General features: G+C 60.6%; 1 protein-coding gene across 1 annotated transcript in view; it reads left to right on the forward strand.

Moving 5' to 3' along the window:
- The first annotated feature begins 5,871 nt into the window (after window positions 1-5,871).
- Window positions 5,872-17,493, forward strand: part of TAFA5 (TAFA chemokine like family member 5) — a 174,378-nt gene continuing 162,756 nt past the window's right edge. The window contains exon 1 of the mRNA XM_070453525.1: window positions 5,872-6,137. Coding sequence (XP_070309626.1) covers window positions 6,026-6,137 — 112 coding nt within the window. The 5' untranslated portion in view covers window positions 5,872-6,025. The remainder of the gene's footprint in view (window positions 6,138-17,493) is intronic.

The raw sequence follows: 17,493 nt of genomic DNA on the forward strand, positions 1-17,493 counted from the left end.
CCAGCCACGAAAGGCCACGCATGGCAGGGTTCCGCGTATACAAAATGCCAGATTAGGCGAATCTATAAAGAAATCTACAAATCAGGAAGTAAATTAGCGGTTATCTAGGGCTTGCTGGAATCGTATGGACGGCTCTGGGGTAACAGGGGGTCTGGGACATCTTTTGGGGTGATAAAAACGTTCTACAATCGATTGGGACTGATTGCACAAATGCTTAAAATTATTGAATTACACACTGGTTAAACGGGTGAATCGTATGGTTTGTGAATTATCTTCATATAAAGCTGTGACAAAAGTAAGAAAAGGGAAAGATCAATCGACTGGATGTCCAAACAGAGACGTATAAGTTACCAACAAAATACCAAGTGTGGCTAACTCTGAGTGGTGGAAGGAAGGAGCATCTGATTTTCTTTCCGCTTATCCGTCTGTCTTACAAAACTTTCTATAAACAAACTTAACTGAACAAGGAGAAGCCGGGGAGCACCAGTGCTTAAGGAGACGGCCGGGCCCGGCCTTGCCAGCCCTCACAGCGCACAGCCCGGAGGGGTGGCCCAGTGCCTCCCTGCCCAGCCGTCCCACCTGTGCATCCCGGGATGGGTCCCACCAGCTGAGGCAACCACACGTGCCTGCCCAGAACGCAGCAGTGCCTGGCACACGGCACGAAAGAATCACCACTTACCTGTGACTGATGCTGAACTGGTAAGACGGGTGATTGTTCACTAAACCGAGATGGAGATTCCCTCGACCGAGTCCCTGGAAAGCACTGTTCCAGGAGCCGAGAGTGCTGCCGGGTCGTCTCTGGTCCCGCGGGGCGGACGGTCTGCACCTGCAGAAGCGCCCACTCCTGCTTCTCTATCTTCTGCCCGTGATGCTTCCTTCTGGGCTGCAGCTTCCCACCATCTGAGAGCGCGCAGAGGAAGCGGCTGACCTCGCTGACATCTGTCCCCAGCGCCTGGCCGGTGCCTGTCCCAGGAGACATGGAGACACAGCTACCCTCTTCCTGGGTTTCTGGGCAGAAACTTGAGCCACCTTGGACACGTCCATCCAGGTGCCCCCGCCCCGCCTCCCGGTTCCCGTGGCGAGTCCAGCCCGCCCCCTAAAGAACCCCTGGATGCACCCACGCCTCCACGCTGTCTCCTGGACAGCCTGCCTCCCACGTGGACATGTGCACCTGCTGCAGCTGCCGTCTGCGCCCCGCCCCTCGCCCCTCCCCACCCCACACTCACTTTGGAAGCGATGTCTTTCCAAACGCACACGGGAGACCGTGTGGCCTGTTCCAGCCCCTCAGAGGGAAACCAGAGGAGGAAGGGCCAGGTCGACCACAGTCCAGCCCTTTAGCTGCCTTCTACCCAGACCCACGTGTCTTCTCCCTGAAAGAGGGCTGGCCTTTCCTCCCTCCCCGACGGCCCCCACAGACATCCCGGCAGCTCACCCACACCTGACTCGGCTCAGGCGCCCTGGGCCCTCCTGGCCAGCCTGGCGGCCCGACTAGGGTGACAAACATCACACCCAAAGTGGAGCAGTGAAAAGGGAACGGGAGGGACGTCCCTGGGGGCCAGTGGTTGGGAGCCCACCTGCTGAGGCAGAGGACATGGGTCCAGTCCCTGGTCCAGGATGATCCCACCTGCCGAGGGGCAACTGAGCCCATGGCCCTCGACAAGAGGTCAGCCCAGTGAGAGCCCCACGCGCCACATCAGGAGCGGAGCTCCCGCTCGCTGCAACTGGGAGCGTCCACCCGGCATAGAGCCCCAGAGCCAGCGGGACAGCCACAGCTGGTGTCCCGGGTTCAAATCAGAGTGGGGGAGACACTCGCCCCGAGGGGAGAAGCCAGGGTTCCTGCCTAGACCGGGAAGGGTGTCTCAGCGAGCCTCCACACGGAGGTCTGTCCACTCCCGGGGCCTCCGCGGCCACCTGAGCCATCCCCTGGGCAGGACACCCCCGGCCACGTCTGCACAGCCCCGTGACTCTCGGCCTGATGTGGGGCAGAGCCCAGGGATGTGAAGGAGGTGGTGTGATCCTCTAATAAACTTATCCGTGATTCAAAATTTCACGTTCCGTCAGTTCTGGCCAGTAATCGAAAGCAGCCAATCAAGAGCAACAAACTGTCACTGGGTAGCACGCTTGGCTCCAGGACTGAGCTTTCTGTTTCCTAGCAACAGAATTCAGCGCCCCGCTCATCCCCATCCTCAAGTTCCATCCTGGTCTCTCACCAGGCCTGCGGGAGCCTCCAGCTTCTGCCGCTGGACTGGGGCTGCATCCCGGCTGTGCTGCTGTGATCAGCTCAGGGCTGGCGGCCCAGGTCAGGAGGCCCCGCCTTGTCTCTCTCCCCACTCCTCCCCCTCCAGCCTCACTGGGCTCCAGCCTCTCCGTCACCCTGAATTTGAGTCATGAGCAGCAAGAACCCCATTCCCCTGCCTCTTCCTGGTAAGAGTTTCCAGCGCACGGGTGTGAACTCATCCATCCACTCTGACTTCCTAAAGTTTTCCACCTGAGAAAGATTCTTTGCTCCATCAATCTTTAGCCAGCCTCCAGAACCTTCTCTAGGCCCCTCTTCCTTGTAGGATCCAATTTCAGCAAGAATCCTTGTTTTGTCATTTAGTTGCTAAGTCTTATCTTAGTCTTCACAACCTCGTGGAGGTAGCCCGCCAGGCTCCTCCACCCTTGGAATGCTCCAGGCAAGAGAAATGGAGTGGGTAGCCATTCCCTTCTGCAGGGGATCTTCCCAACCCAGGGACAGAACCCACATCTGCTACCCTGCAGGCGGATTCCTTACCACCGAGCCACCAGGGAAGTCCTATCAAGTCTGTTTATTCAGAACCAGCCCCTCCATATCTGATCAGGCTCCTTTCCCTCCCCCCATCACCAGGGTATTCTGACCACCTGGCCTGCCTGGGGCACGAATCCTGTCGGGTCAGTTAGCCAGAAACCCCTGAAGCCCTGCTGTTTCCTCTCGGTAATTCCCCATCTCCTGACACCCCTCCCTGCTCTGGGCTATAAATGCTCACTCACCATGCTGCACGTAGCAAGGAGCCCCGTCTGCCTCCTCAGTGGCAAAACCCTGTCCCAGTGGTCCCCATGCATGTGGTGATGGTCCTGAATAAAGTCTGCCTTACCATCCTTAGCAAGAGTCCTTGAATTGTTTTCATTTTTTATCTTTAACATGTCAAACTCCTAACATTGCGGCCACAAAAATCTTGAGGCCTGAGTTTCAGAATGGAGGAGGCTGTTTATCTCCGTGTGCCCCCACCACTGCCTGGGGGCCCCTCCCCAACCATCCTGCCATCCCCTACGTCCTTTGGCAGGACAGCCCCGATTTATCCGCCCAGGTTCGACACAGACCACATCTCTCTCTGGAACCGTGTTTGTCAAGCAAAGAAAATTACAGTCAGCAAAATTATTGGGTGGGCAACCAGCATTTTTAGAAATGAATTAGGATAGAATTGAACATGTCAGAGAGTGCTGAGGGTATAAGTATTGTTCTGTGAAACTTTCATTTCAAGTGTTTGTGTGTGTGAGTGAGTGTGTGTGTCTTAAGGACAGCACTTTTCAAGACTGCTCTTCTGGAAGCTTTCCTGGGACGCCCTTACTGTAGCCCACAGCCCGCGTTGGGGCGACCTTCCTCTGCGCCAGGCAGCTCTCTCAGCTTCCATCGCTGCACAGGGGACCGTGATGGCTGCTTTCCCAAATCAGCACACATCTGCAGGGGCCAAGAAGGGCGCGTCTGCCCCACTTTCCTCCCCCACTCCTCCAGCACCTGGCATCTCGCAGGTGCTCAGCAAACAGACTTTGAAGAAAGGAGTGTCCAGGATGTTCAGAGAGAACACGATGAAATGCAAGGTGCAAGGTTTTTATCCTGTACACCCTTTTAACAGGATGAAAGGCTGAAATCAAAGGAATGAATTGTGAAGGTGGAGATGCAGGCATCCATGGCGGCCCCCTGCATTCCAGTTGAGGGACCCCCTCCCCGGGCTGGGGGCAGAGGAGACATGAGGTGCTGCCCTCCTGCCCCCCGAGTTCTCAGAGGTCCGGGTTCTGTAGCACCTCCCTGCCGGCCAAGGGAGACGGGCAGCTGCAGCTGGGAAGACCCTGAAATGGGAAGTCAGAGGATGTGATTAACCAGGACCAGAAAATTCATGGAGAAACTCCGCCTGGACACAACCGTATTACAGCACCAGCCTTGTCCAAGCCCCTGGCCCAGGCGCCCAGAGAGCCGGCCTCTGGGACCAGACAGACCACCTGGCCTGAGCCTTCTCCTCTGCCTGTATGGTCCCCCCACAGGGTGTGTGTGGCGTGCATGTGTGTGTATGTTGTGTGTGGTGTACGTGTGTGTGTGCATGTGTGTGCACATGTGGTATGCATGTGTGCATATGTTGTGTGCAGTGTACGTGTGTGTGCACGTGTGTGCACACGTGGTATGCATGTGTGCATATGTTGTGTGCGGTGTACGTGTGTGTGCACGTGTGTGCACACGTGGTATGCATGTGTGTATGTTGTGTGCGGTGTACGTGTGTGTGCACGTGTGTGCACACGTGGTATGCATGTGTGTGTGTGTTGTGTGCGGTGTACGTGTGTGTGCACGTGTGTGCGCATGTGGTATGCATGTGTGCATATGTTGTGTGCGGTGTACGTGTGTGTGTGCGCGTGTGTGCACACGTGGTATGCATGTGTGTGTATGTGCTGTGTGCACGTGTGCATGGTCCTGGGAGAGCCGTATCCTCACGCGCTCACGGCAGGCTCCCTGGCTCCTCGGGGGCCTCCCCAGCCAGGACTCAGGCTGAAGGGGGGACCGGTGACCTTCCACCTCCGCTCTTCCCAGCTGCTCAGTCAGTGCCCGGGCCCTCCAGGGGCTCCTGAGAAAGGGTCTCCGCTTCCACTGGGACCTCGTGGGTGTCCAGCTCCCCTTCCTCATGCAGAATCCGAAGACCCTCGGAATCAGGAAGGATGGTTCCTGCAGCAGGTCCACAAAGGGGCGGGCAGTCTGCGCTGGGGTGGACAGTGAGTCTGGGCGCTGCAGGGCCGGAGCCTCCCAGGGCGGAAGGACGACCCTGAGGTCCCCTGGACTTGCCAGCGTGTCCCGCTGAGGGGACAGCAGAGGGAGGAGTGGGGATGGCCACACTGAACTCAGAGGACGCGCTTGGTCCATCCTCTGGGTTAACACAGGCGGTCAGTCTCCGGAGGAGGAGCTGGAGACCCAGGACCGGGCTCTTGTGAACGGCGGGCACCAAGACGACTCATCAAGGCCAGGGCGGTGGGCAAAATGCGGGGCTCCTGGGACGTGTGCCCGGCCCCACCTGCCGAAAGGAACGGCCTTCCCGGTGCTGGAACTCAGCTGACTCTGCGCGAGGCCAAGGTTGTGCTGTCCGGGGATTCGAGGATGCCAACATTCAACCCGGAGCAGGGATGACAAGGCCCATCTGGGGCAAGGGTCCAAAGACCCCTGTGCTTGGAATGAAGTCTGGTGCCCCCCCACCACCCCCCCGCAAGGTAGGGGACCTAGCACCGCCGGCAGGGGAGGATACGGGCACCGAGGGCTGGCGGGCCACCGGGCCCGGTCCGCAAACTTTGCGCTGGCCGCCCGTCTTCCCCGTGAGGGGCCCCGGACGCCGGCGCGGCGGGCCGTCTTTGTCGCCATCCAGAGGCACGGCTCGGGCGCTTCGTCCCCTCCGCCGCCTGCCTCCCCCGCCTGTATCAGGGCCCGCGTTGGGCCCCCGCGGCGCCGGGCACGCGCCTCGGGAGCGCCCCTCGCCTCGGTAGCCCGCGCGCCTGTCTCGGGCGCGCAGCGACGCCCAGAGCAGCAGGGCCGGCGTCCCCGGGCTCGGCGGGCGCGGGCGCGGGCGCGGGCTCGGCGCGGGGCGGGCCGGCGCGGGGCGCAGTGGGCCGGAGCCCGGGCGCGGCGGCGGCGGCGGCGGCGGCGGCGGCGGAGGATGGCGCGCGCGGGGCCCGCACGTGGAGGCCGGCGCGGGGGCGCGGGCAGGGCCGGCTGCTGAGACGCGCTGCTGCCCCCCGCGCGGGCGCCGCGGCTTCAATGGCGCCATCGCCCAGGACCGGCAGCCGGCAAGATGCGACCGCCCTGCCCAGCATGTCCTCAACTTTTTGGGCGTTCATGATCCTGGCCAGCCTGCTCATCGCCTACTGCAGTGAGTACCGCGCGGCCCGGGCCCCCACCAGGCCCTCTGGTCCCGGCCCCGGCCCCCGATCCCGGGCCGCGGCTCCGGCGGGGCGCCCCTCGGGCCGCCCGGAGTCCTTGCGGAGTTGCGAGCTCGGGGCGCGCGGTCCCCCGGGTCCCGGCCGGTCCTTCGTTGGGCCAGGAGGACGGGGGTCCGGCACTTCCCGAGGCCGGCGCTGCCGCTGAGCCTCCCTCCCCCGACTCCGGGGCAGGGCCCGGGCTCCAGGCCCCGGGTGGCTCGGCGCGTCCCTACGCGGCGATGCCCGCGGCTGCCCGGCGTACCGCCGCCGCTCCCGGCCCAGGCCCACGATCCGAGCTGAGCCGGCGGCTTCTTGGCCAAGCCGCGCGCTCCGGAGGCGGCGGAGGGTCTGGGGCGGGCGGGTAGCGCTGCCGGGGGTGGCGGTGGAGCGCCCTGCCCGGGGCTTTCCGCGGGCGACACTCGCGCGGGGAACGTGGGGGGACGCGGCGGCCGATTCCGGAGCGGGGCGCCCGGGGCAAGAGCGGGGCTCGGGCTAGGACGCGCGGCTGGAGCTGCTGGCTTGCAGGGAAGCAGGCTCTCCGGTGCTCTCCTAAAAACAGAGAAGTGAGGGGTGGGGTGCCCGCTGCCGCCGGCATTTCGCAGGTCGTGTCCGGGGACCCGAGCCGGGTGACCCCCGTGGGTCTGGCGCGGGGCCACGGGCTCGGGGCTGGGGTGGCACGGTTTGGTGGGCGCCCGGGGCACAGGCTGGGGGCTGGGGTGCCAGTAACAGGCTGGGGTCTGCCTGGGTGCGTCGGGGTGCGCTATGTCAGGGACACAGGCTGGGCATTGCGTGAATGGGAGGTGGTTGGACATTGAGCCTACGGACTGGGGTGGGGGTGAGTGGTCAGTGCTCCAGACATGGGTTCGCAGCTGGTTGGGGTGGGTGGGGAGTGGTCAGTGTCCGGGCATGTGTTCCCAGCCGGAATGGCGAGGGCTGGGGGTGGGGTGGGTTTCCCCACCAGCCGCCTGGCACAGGGTCTGGGTCCCTTCCCACCCCAGCAGGAGAAAGGGACGGGCGCTGAGGAACACCTGTCATGAAGAATTGCCATGGGCGCGGGAGGCGATGGAAAAATATGGATTCTTTACAAAAAAAAAGAGAGAGAGGCCGGCGACGTACCACGCTCCCCGCCACCACCTCGCAGCCCTCCCTCGGCCTCCTCGCTTCCAGCCTGAGCCTTCGTGCTCTCCAAAATGGGACCGCAGGCCATGGAGACCCTGGGCGCGCGGGTGCGAGTCCTGGGACAGCCCCCGCCTCCAGCCCGGAACCCTGGGGAATCCGTGCTCAGAGCGGGAATGGTGCCACTGGTCTGAGCCGGCTTGTGCATTTCCCCACAGCGCGCTGTGGCCAGCGGTGGGGAGGGGTCTCGGGCCGGAAGGTTGCTGCCCCGGCTGGCACCGCATCCCCGGGGTGCACTCCAAGGGCCTCTCCCAGTGTGTTCGGGGCTGGCTGCCTGGAGGGGGAGGGGGTCTGGGGCTTGAGGGAAGAGGCCTGTGTCCTCTCCCCAGCTCCCTGCGGCCATCTCGGGACCCTGGGGCAGGGTCCCCCAGGCAGGTAAACTCGGGGCTCCGGAGGAGGTGCCATGTGGATGCACTTCCTAGTGGTGGCCGGGGAGGGGGCACACCCACAACCTGCCGTGTTGGGAGGCGATTTGTGTCCCTGTCCGCGACCGCCAGCCACTGTCCCTTGCTGGCTCTGGGGATGATATCCCCGTGAGAACACAGCAGTCACAGGCTGACTGGGGAGGCAGCCCTCTGGGTGGGGAAAAGAACAACTGCTAATTGTTAAGTGTGTGACACCTCCGCCGTGGCTTCAGCACTTCCCACCCCGGGTGCACCGGCCAGGGCCCTCCTTTCTCGCCTTCTGCTCCCTGCAGCCTCTGTGCACCCCGCCCCCGCGCCAACACTGCTGGAACCTGAGGGGGACCCTCTCTCTGCCCGTCTTGACACTCACACCTCTGCCAGACGGCCGCCTGCTCCCGGGGGGTCAGAGTGCACGGCGCCTGCTGCTCAGACACTTGGTGGAACCTGAGGTCCCGTGGGGCACTCAGGCTGCCTTTCGGAAGCCTCCCGGGCATTCTAGAAACAGCTCTTCTACCAGGATGAGGACATGTGGTAAAAAAAACATCTTATCCAGAATGGCAGAAATCATTAATAGCAGAAGCTTGGGTTCACCACATTTTTATGGTTGTCTCCATGGAATGCGATAATTGACAATAAGATAACGTTTGTGGACACACCCCGTTACACCAGAAAGGCACTTGGAGAAATTAAAACCTTTCAGTAAAATACAAAGTAGACATATGCACTTGGAGAAATTAAAGCATGGCACTAAAATGCGAAACAGACATAATAATAATTGATAGCTTGGAACATCAGTCTTGGAGAAAAAAGAACCCCCCCTTCTCTTTTTTAGAATTGATAAAGCAAATAAAATGCAAATGGAACAGTCCCTGGGATTTCATTCCCTTTTCCAGTATATCTGGGATGAAGAAGAATAGTTAGCATCCGTGTTTGTAAATTGTTTTTGTTATCAGTTGGGATTTTTATTACCCGAAATGTTTTTGTGTTTTGGAGAAGATCTATCTGTATCATTAATTAGGGAGACTGATAACTCACCATACAGGGTTCAGTTATCCTGCCTGTTCAATCTGTGCATTTTGCTGCAGCACAAAAGGTGTTCACTTCCTGGCACGGCTGAAAGAAAACTGGAATATTTCCTGGCCTGGTTTTCAGTTAGGGGTGCTCTGCTGTTCTTGGCCCCTGAAAGCCTGGCTTTTTTGCAGCCTGCTGAGCTTCATGTTTAAGGACGTGGGCTCCACCCTCCGGCTGGAGAAAGACCTGCAGCCCACCAGTTAGGTTAGTTGCTATAGTGACACAGCCTTGTCATTTTCTCCTGTTGGGGAAGAACTGCCAGGAGAGGCAGAAAGGGGAATGGAGCCCTCAGTGGCTTTCTTTCAAGATGCGTACTCCGTGTCTGTGTTCATTCCCGTTACCGCAGGACTGGGCGCTCAGCATACTCCGTGTCTGTGTTCATTCCCGTTACCGCAGGACTGGGCGCTCAGCAAAGAGGCGTCCTGAGGAGGTGAGGAGCTCGGATGAGACCCTGAAACTCTCCTTCTCCCTGCTCGGGGGAGACCTCTGTCCTTGCGGCTTGGAAGGCGCTGGCCTAGGTCCTTTCCCCTTAGCACATCCAGAGCCAAGAGGTCTGTCTGGACTCGGTTCTTGGCTAGAGTGGGATAGCTCTGGCCAAACCGGAGTGGTTTGCTTGTATGCCGTGCTCATCCTAAGACCTCAGAGATGCCGTCTCTCGTGCTAGCTTGCAGCATTTGTGGTTCAGTCGCTAAGTCGTGTCTGACTCTGGGACCCCACAGACTATAACACACGAGGCTTCTCTGTCCACCACTGTCTCCTGGAGTTTGCTCAGATTCGTGTCCGTTGAGTCGGTGATGCTATCTAACCATCTCACCCTCTGCTACCCTCTTCTCCTTTTGCCTTCAGTCTTTCCCATCATCAGAGTCTTTTCCAGTGAGTCAGCTCATCGCATCAGGCTGTAATAACAATGAGAGGGGTGGGGAGAATGGTGAGTGAGAGGCTGCCTTAGGACCCTAAGCCTTGACTTGATATTCGTGTGCAGTATTTAATCCAAAGGTGAAGAAGGCTGTGCTTTCATGTAGACTGTGAGTCCCCTGTTTGTACAGGCTTGATGGCCAGCCATTCCTAGTGTGTAAATGTTGGGAGGAAAGCCTGTATTTTAAAGTACAAGGGAGCAGGGTGGGAGAGGCACTGTGACTCTGGTTTTGACTTCTGTTTCTTTTTCTGAATAAATCTCATCAGGATTGAATGGTAGCTTCAAGTTAAATCTCACGTCATGGTTCTCACACAACTACAAGAAGAAACTACAAACAACTTCTGAACTGTTGTTGATCCATTAGAATACTAACCAAGCGTAGGCTCTCTGGTGCTGCATTTTCTTTACAAATACAATTTATTGCATATTTAGGAGAGATTAGGCCACTTTCCTGCTGTTCACATTTTATTTCTGGGGTTTTCCAAGAGGTAAAATTGAAAGTACTGGAAACTTAATGAAGTGATACCATTCAGAAGTTTATTTCTTGTCTTTTTGGTTTTTTTCCTCCTACGGAGTTTTTTATTTGATGAATTTCTGGCAGGAGAAGATGTGCCCCGTGTGTTTCTTTCAACCACATAGAGATAGGTTACCTATTGGTGGGTTGTGTGTTAGCGGAACTCCATGCTCAAGGATTGGCGTGGGGAGGGGAGGGGTTGCCCCCGCAAGCCAGCCGGGCAGATCGGTGCTCCCCCACCCTTCCCCTTGCTCCCCTAGTCCCCCAGACGTGGCCAGGAGGGGCTGCATCCTGCAGGACTCCCCCAAATGGCCTCTCACCCCTTGCAGCGAGTCCGGGGACACATGCACACGCAGGAAGGAGACCACGTGCCACTGCCAGCCAAGCCTTGGGCACCAGGCGTTCGGGCTGACCCGTGCCCTGGAATTCCTTGCTCCGGACCTGCCCCTCGACATTGCCGGAGTGATATATGGAGATCAGTCTCTGTGGCATGAAGTATTTTCAGGTGACTTTTATGGGCGTAATTATGGGAAAATGTTATGATAATGTGGCACTAGAAAAGGGAAGAAAAGCAAAACATTAAAACCCCCATTTCTTTATATAGCTCCGCAGCTGCGCCGATTTAGAAGGGCTCGTCTTTGCATTAAAGCGGTGGTGCTCTGGAGTTAATGACCTCCACCGCACGCCACCTGTCACCCAGAGCCCTGGGTGCCGGCCGAGTGGCGGGGAGGAGAGCGGCTGACGAGGGGGCCGCGGGGCAGGTTCCCACGTGCCTGGGGGCGGCCGCGGGGCCTGCGGATTGTGTGTGTTTGGAGGACTGTGGCCTGGGCTGGCTCCCAGGGCCAAGAGTGCCTGGGGGGCGGGGTTCCGTCTGTCCCTGCAGCCTGTCACGCCATCCGTAGGCCCCGGAGCTGGGCCAGCACTGCTCGGCCCGGCCCAGGGTGCCCACAGCACCTGGGAAGCCTCCAGCGGCCGCCTGCTCCTCCCTCCAGGCGCCCCTCGGCGCGGGTTCCAGGTCCGGGCCCTGCAGGGGCGCTCACGGAAGGCCCCAGCAGGCCGCACACGCCGTCTCTGTGGCCCGGCTTCCCGCAAACGTCCTGGCCGCTGGCAGTGGATCTGGGCAGCCAGCCCCATCCCTCCTTCACCCCACGAACGTGGTGGAGGGCGCCCGCAGGCTTTGGAGCGCTTCCTTATCCGTGACAGCAGCTGGCAGGAGTCGGGCATGGAGTCGCTTTTGTCTCCACCGAGGCCGGCGGGACTCCTCCAGCTCCCCCGGGGCCTCGCCGCGTTCTCGGCAGGGGGCCTGGGTCTGATGGGATGGCGGTGCCGTGGTGAGATGGCCCCGGGGACGCCGCAGTCCTCTCGCGGTGTTCCCGCCTCCTGGTCCCGGGTCCCGCTGTGGGGTCGGCCTCCCCCCAGAGGGCTGGCCTCAGAGGGACTCCACCCGGGGACCCAGCTGTCTTTCCAAGCGTGTTAAAGGAAGCCAGAGGGGTGCAGAGCCAGCCCCCGAATCTCTGCCTCTGTGCGTTCGTGGGACAGGGAGTTGGGGAGCGTGTGGACGCAGCGATGGGCGAGACGGTGGCCTCCTGGGCTCGCATCCCGGGGGCGCTGGACAGTCCGCATCACGTCAAGGCAGCTGAGGAGGGGGCAGCCGGTGGGCCGGGCACCCCGTTCCGGGTCCTTGCCCGGCCTCTCTCAAGTCACAGCCCACCCCAGCCGCTCGGCCCCAGGCTCTGGCCCTGATTCCCCTTCCATCCCTGGAGCCTTCCCTGGCCCTGCCCGTCTCCACCAGGGCCCCTGTGTTGAGGACAGCCTCTGGCTCTGACCCTGTGCCCAGCCTCCTGGAAGTCCTTCTCCAAAACACCCCTCACCATCCTCCAGGTCTGTCTGCAGGACCGTCAGCGGAGTCCCCCCTGCACACATCAGCGTCATTCTCGGAGGGCCACTGCCTCCAGGCTGGCCTCCGGGAGACCCCCCGCGGCTCCCCTTAGAATGGAGCTGGCACCCTCCACTCCTCCCTGTGAACATCACTGCGGGCCCCTGACGTCGCCGCTGACCTTTCCTGCCCAGGGAGGTCCTCTGTGCCCCTCTGTCCTGGGCTGGCGGAGTCCTTCTGGGGCCTGCACCCTGGGCTCCCTCCATGGGATCGTGTGAGCTAGTTCTCTCCTTCACACCTGGTCTCACGGGAATGTTCTGCTGCCCGCGGGGCCCCTCCCGCGGCAACTGCCCACTCTGCTGTCGCGAGTGCAAGGCAGGAACCTGGAGTTGGACTGGTCTCTGGAACACCCCCAGACCCCGGTGCTGGAGACCTCCTCCTGCAGGAAGCCTCCCTGAGAACGCCACCTCCTCTGCGTCTCCACGTGCTCCGTGTCCATCTGAATGCCGGCTGCCAAGGCTCTACCCCAGCCCCACTCCCGTGTCACAGTCACGGTCGGCCTCTCCAGGGCGGGGTGCTCGGCACAGCACCTCTGGTTTACCGTCGGCTGCATAATGGCTCTCCCAGAGAACAGGCAGAGTGGAGTCCCTGCACAGGCAGTGTGGGGAGCCAGGGCCCCGCACTTCTCAGGACACCCCATCGTCCAGGTGGGTCCCAGCTGCCCATCTTGGCATCTCGAATGTCCAGCAAGACAGGATGGTTCCCGCGGTGGGGCAGGTGCCCCCGGGGTCCTTGCTGACGGCCTGTGACAGGCGGCTTTCTCCTGAGCTCACTTGGGAGAGTCCATCTGACATTGCAAAAAGTCAGCACCAGCGTTACTGCGCATCTCTGAGCTCCCTTGTTACTAAAATCCACTGATGACGGGGTGACGGCCAGTCTTCCCGGCCTGGCTGACCTGACCGTGAGCAGGTCGGCTGGAGCTGGGCCAGGTCCGGAGTCTCCTGCCCTGAGGTACCTGGGTGACGTGGGACGGAAGGGTGTTGCCGGTTCTCCAGGACCTGACTCACGTCTGACCCTGCTGAGCGTTGAGAAAGGTGGTTTCAGAGCACACCCACGGCCTGAAGCCTTGGGTCTGGGGGGACCTGGGCCGTTCTCCGGAGGCCTCTCCCGTGAGGATGCTGCAGAGTCGAAATGCCGATGCGTCCGCACCGCCCTGGACGCCGCTGGACGCAGGTGAGCGGCCTCTTTCCGCCTCTGTCTCTAAATTATGTTTCTCTGTAGCAGCTCCATTACCTGGTAGCACTTCCCCGGATATACTAAACGCCATTAATGGGTTGATAGGGCTCGTGTTAATTAATTGATGCTAATTTATGGTCCTCGCGGCCGCACCGGTGGCTGGAGCAGGCTGGCTGCGGAGCCAGGCTCGGTCTGCCCCGAGTTCTCCTGCGTCCGTCGCGTCCTGTGCGCGCGGGGGCCTCTGGGGCCCTGATGGGGTGCCATGCAGGGAGGCGGAGGCTGGCCTAGGCACCCAGCACCTCTGAAACCCTCTCGCAGGCTTAGGCCTCCCAGCACCAAGGTCCCAGCGACGTGGCAACCCCTGCACCTCTTTACAGAGACTCCAGCTGAATCGGGATTAGTGCTCTGTGGTCAACAGAAATGCATCTGCTGGCGGCTGGCGGTGTTCGGTCTGTCTTAGCTCAGTGTTCATCGTAAGGTTCCAGGATGAAAAGGGGGCAACTTCTAGAGGCAGGGGCAGCAGGAGCCCGCCCCAGGGAACTTTCTAGGCCCCCCATGCTGGGTGGTGGGGTGGCAGCCAGCTGCCTCCAGCTCTAAAGCCCGGAGTGTGTGGGGGGGATGCACATGACTTCATCGGATGCCGTCGTCATGGAGATCTGCAAGACGCTCTAGTTGCCATCACTGTCTCAGGTGGTCAGAAGGTTTCTGTCTGTGGCACCCTGGGAAGTGGGCAGGACACCCGGAAACCTCTGTCCCGTCAGCATGCCAGCCCTGTCTCCTGGCCACGAGCCTGCCCGCGGGGCCGGGACCCTCAGAGAGCAGTCTGCACACTACAGGCACGTCCCTCGTGACCACGGCCCCGGTTTGGCCCCTCAGACCTGATTCCCTGTGTGCTCCCCCTGTTTTCTTGGGGCCAGTGAAGGGGCAGGTGCTTCTGAGAAACAGAGAAGCCTGATTCAGCACCGCTGAGCAGACGGGACAGACTGGAATGTCCTGGATGGACTCTCTGGGGCCTAGAAAGTTCCCTGGGGCGGGCCAGGCCACCTGTGACAGTGGACGCTCCGTGCAGCCTCGTCCCCTGCCAGCTCTGGGCAGGACGCAGCTCTGGCTTTGGGAGACCAGGGCCTTTACCAGTCCGATTCTCATTGGAGTGGCTGAAGCTTCAGCACAACCTCTCCTGGGATCAGACACCATGTGGGAGGGTTAGGAGCTGGCCCGGCCCTGCAGGGCCTCGTGGGCTTGGACTCAGGGTCCTCGGGGCCCGTGTTTGCCGAGCGTGGCCACGTGTGAGCAGGCCCAGGCCTCGCTCCTGTGACCTGGGCTGGTCTGGAAGGTGGGGGCATCTGCACTCACAGCAGCAGACAGGGAGGCGGGGGCTCTGGGCCCGCCGACTCCTCGCCGTGTGGGCTCTGCGATTACCCTGGGCTGCGACCCGCTCTGGCAGGACCTGGGCTTCCCCGTGATCATACTGTCCTTGTTGCTGGGCCAGGGCCTGCAAAGAGCAGCTGCTGCAGGTGACTTACCGGGGCTGACTGCCACGGTCAGCCGTTCACACGTGTGTATGAACAAGGCTCCGATGCGAACGTGGCTGATGAGGGCGGGCGGGGTGGACCTGGGGTGGCCCACCTGCTTTGACCCTGATCTGGAAGACTGGCTCGGCAGGTGTCCTCACCTGCGTGGGGAAAGGGCCTTTAGCAACTTTTTAATCGAATGAAGTTCCGGGAGGAGACAGGTCGTCCAGGCGCCGGGGCCCTCGTGGCCGACACCTCGTCTTTCTGCCCTCCTGTAACCCCAGTGGAGGCCTCGTTTGCCCCTGGACTCTCCCCTCTGCGGCGCCTCTCACCCCTGCCCCATCCAGACCCCCACATGGAAGCCTGCCTCCAGGGTCCACCGCAGGGCCCCGCAGGAAGACCCCAGCCTTCCCCGAGACTGGCAGACTCCAGCTCACAGGGCCTTGGTGACTGAGGCTGGACCTGCCGCACAGAGGGACGCGTGCCGTCACCCCAGGGCTTGTCCACGCAGTGAGGCTGCCCGGTTCCCACGGGCCGTCCTGGGAGAGGTGGGCACCGCCCTCCTGTGCCGCTTAGCTTCAGTCCCGGTGGACGGATGGACCGCCAGGTGCCTGGCAGACAGTGTCCATGTGCTCCTGGGTCTACCTGGCAACCTTCCCAGCTCGATACTTTGCTTCATCTTAGAGGAGAGTGGGACTCAGGGAAGTCAGGGGGTGCACCCAGGGTCCCAGTGAGGGTAGGTGGCTACAGGGCAGGACCTTCTTCTGGGGCCCCCAGCCTGGTCCCAAGGGGCCTGGGAGACTTGGAGAGGGGATTGGTGATGCAGGGGAGAGATCGGCGGAGGGGAGCATAGTCACAGCGGGGGCTCCCAAATGGGATCTCGGAGGCCATTGCGGGGTCCCTCCAGCTGGCAGGCTGGGGCCAAGGGTGTGCACCAGGGGAACTTTGGGTGCTTGCGTGCCTTGCAAACTTCCTGCCCCAAGCCTCGCATGAGCTCGCTGGGCAGGACAGTTATGGGCGCCGTGCCCCACTGTGGGCATCTCTGCTTGCAGTTGGGACACACATTTGCCTTTGGAGTTGAACCAGTTGCATCTAGAATGCCCCAGTGCTCAGGAACCCACACAAAAGTCCATAGTCCTCCTGGGAAGGACGTTTCGGCCTGCTGCTGGGTGTCAGACAGGTGCCAGTCACTTCTTGTGCTTCGTGACATCCAGTCCTTCCAGTGGAAGATGGGCAATGTGGCTTCCTTTCTATAGAAGAAAACACTGAGGCTCTCAGAGGCCTCCCGGTCTTCCCACCATGGGCAGAGGCTGGGAGGGGAACCTGGGTCCGGGGCTCCTCAGGCTTCCCAGGTGGCGCTAGTGGTAAAGAACCTGCCTGCCCGTGCAGGAGACATAAGAGATGTGGGTTTGATCCCTGGGTCTGGAAGATTCCCCTGGAGAAGGAAACGGCCACCCACTCCAGTCTTCTTGCCTGGAGAATCCCATGGACGGAGGAGCCTGGGGGGCTACAGTCCATGGGGTTGCACAGTTGGACACGACTGACGCAACTTAGCACACACACACACGCAGGACTCCTCAGCCCTGGGTCCTGCTGGTGACCTCTGAGACAGCTGCTGCCCCACGAGGTGTGGGATCGGGTGGTCGCCAGCTGCCTGACCAGGGCCACACTGCACAGAGCGCTGCCGCCAGCCCACGGTGCTATCTGGGGACTGAGGGCCGGTGTTTCCCCAAAGGCAGCCTAGCAGCTTGGCGTCTGGCACCACGTCAGCAGAACCGTCAGCCTCAGCATCCCTGGTGCAGACCATTGCCTCTCCTGGTGGGTCAGGGTCTCTGAGACCATCCTCAGGTTCAGAAACGCTGTGACAGTCATGGAAATGGCTGTTAGACCGAAAGGGCCCAGATTAAATCAGCAGGAGGGACAGGTCCACAGAGACACGGTCTCCAGGAGAGACCAGGGTGGCACAGACGGGACTCAGTTCCCCAGCGAGGACGTGGGACCGCCTGGGGTGTCACCACGCGGGGACTCGCCTGAGCCCTGGGGCCTGAGTGGTTGCCGGGGCCCACTTGACGGGCAGGCTCCAGTCCCCTCGATCCTAACCGGGAGAAAGCGGCGGTGGAGAAAAAGGAACCCTCTTACACTGTTGGTGGGAATGCAAGCTGATGCAACCTCTGTGGAGAGCACTATGGAGATTCCTTGAAAAACTAGGAATAAGACCGCCGTGCGACCCAGCAATCCCACTGCTGGGCATGCACCCTGAGGAAGCCAGTACTGAGAAAGACACCTGTACCCTGCTGTTCGTCGCAGCACTAATTGCAACAGCTAGGACGTGGAAACAGCCTAGGTGTCTATCAGCAGACGAATGGGCAAGAAAGTCGCGGTACATATACTCAATGGTGTATTACTCAGCCATCAAAAGGAACACATTTGACTCAGTTCTAGTGGGGTGGAAGAACCTAGAGCCTATTATTCAGAATGAAGTAAGTCAGAAAGAGAAAGATAAATACCATATACTAGTGCATATCTGTGGATTCTAGAAAGTTGGTACCAGTGATCCTATGTGCAGGGAATAAAAGGAGACGCAGATATGAGAACCGCCTTTT

Source organism: Odocoileus virginianus, chromosome 23 (genome assembly GCF_023699985.2).
Source record: "Odocoileus virginianus isolate 20LAN1187 ecotype Illinois chromosome 23, Ovbor_1.2, whole genome shotgun sequence".
NCBI lineage: Eukaryota > Metazoa > Chordata > Mammalia > Artiodactyla > Cervidae > Odocoileus > Odocoileus virginianus.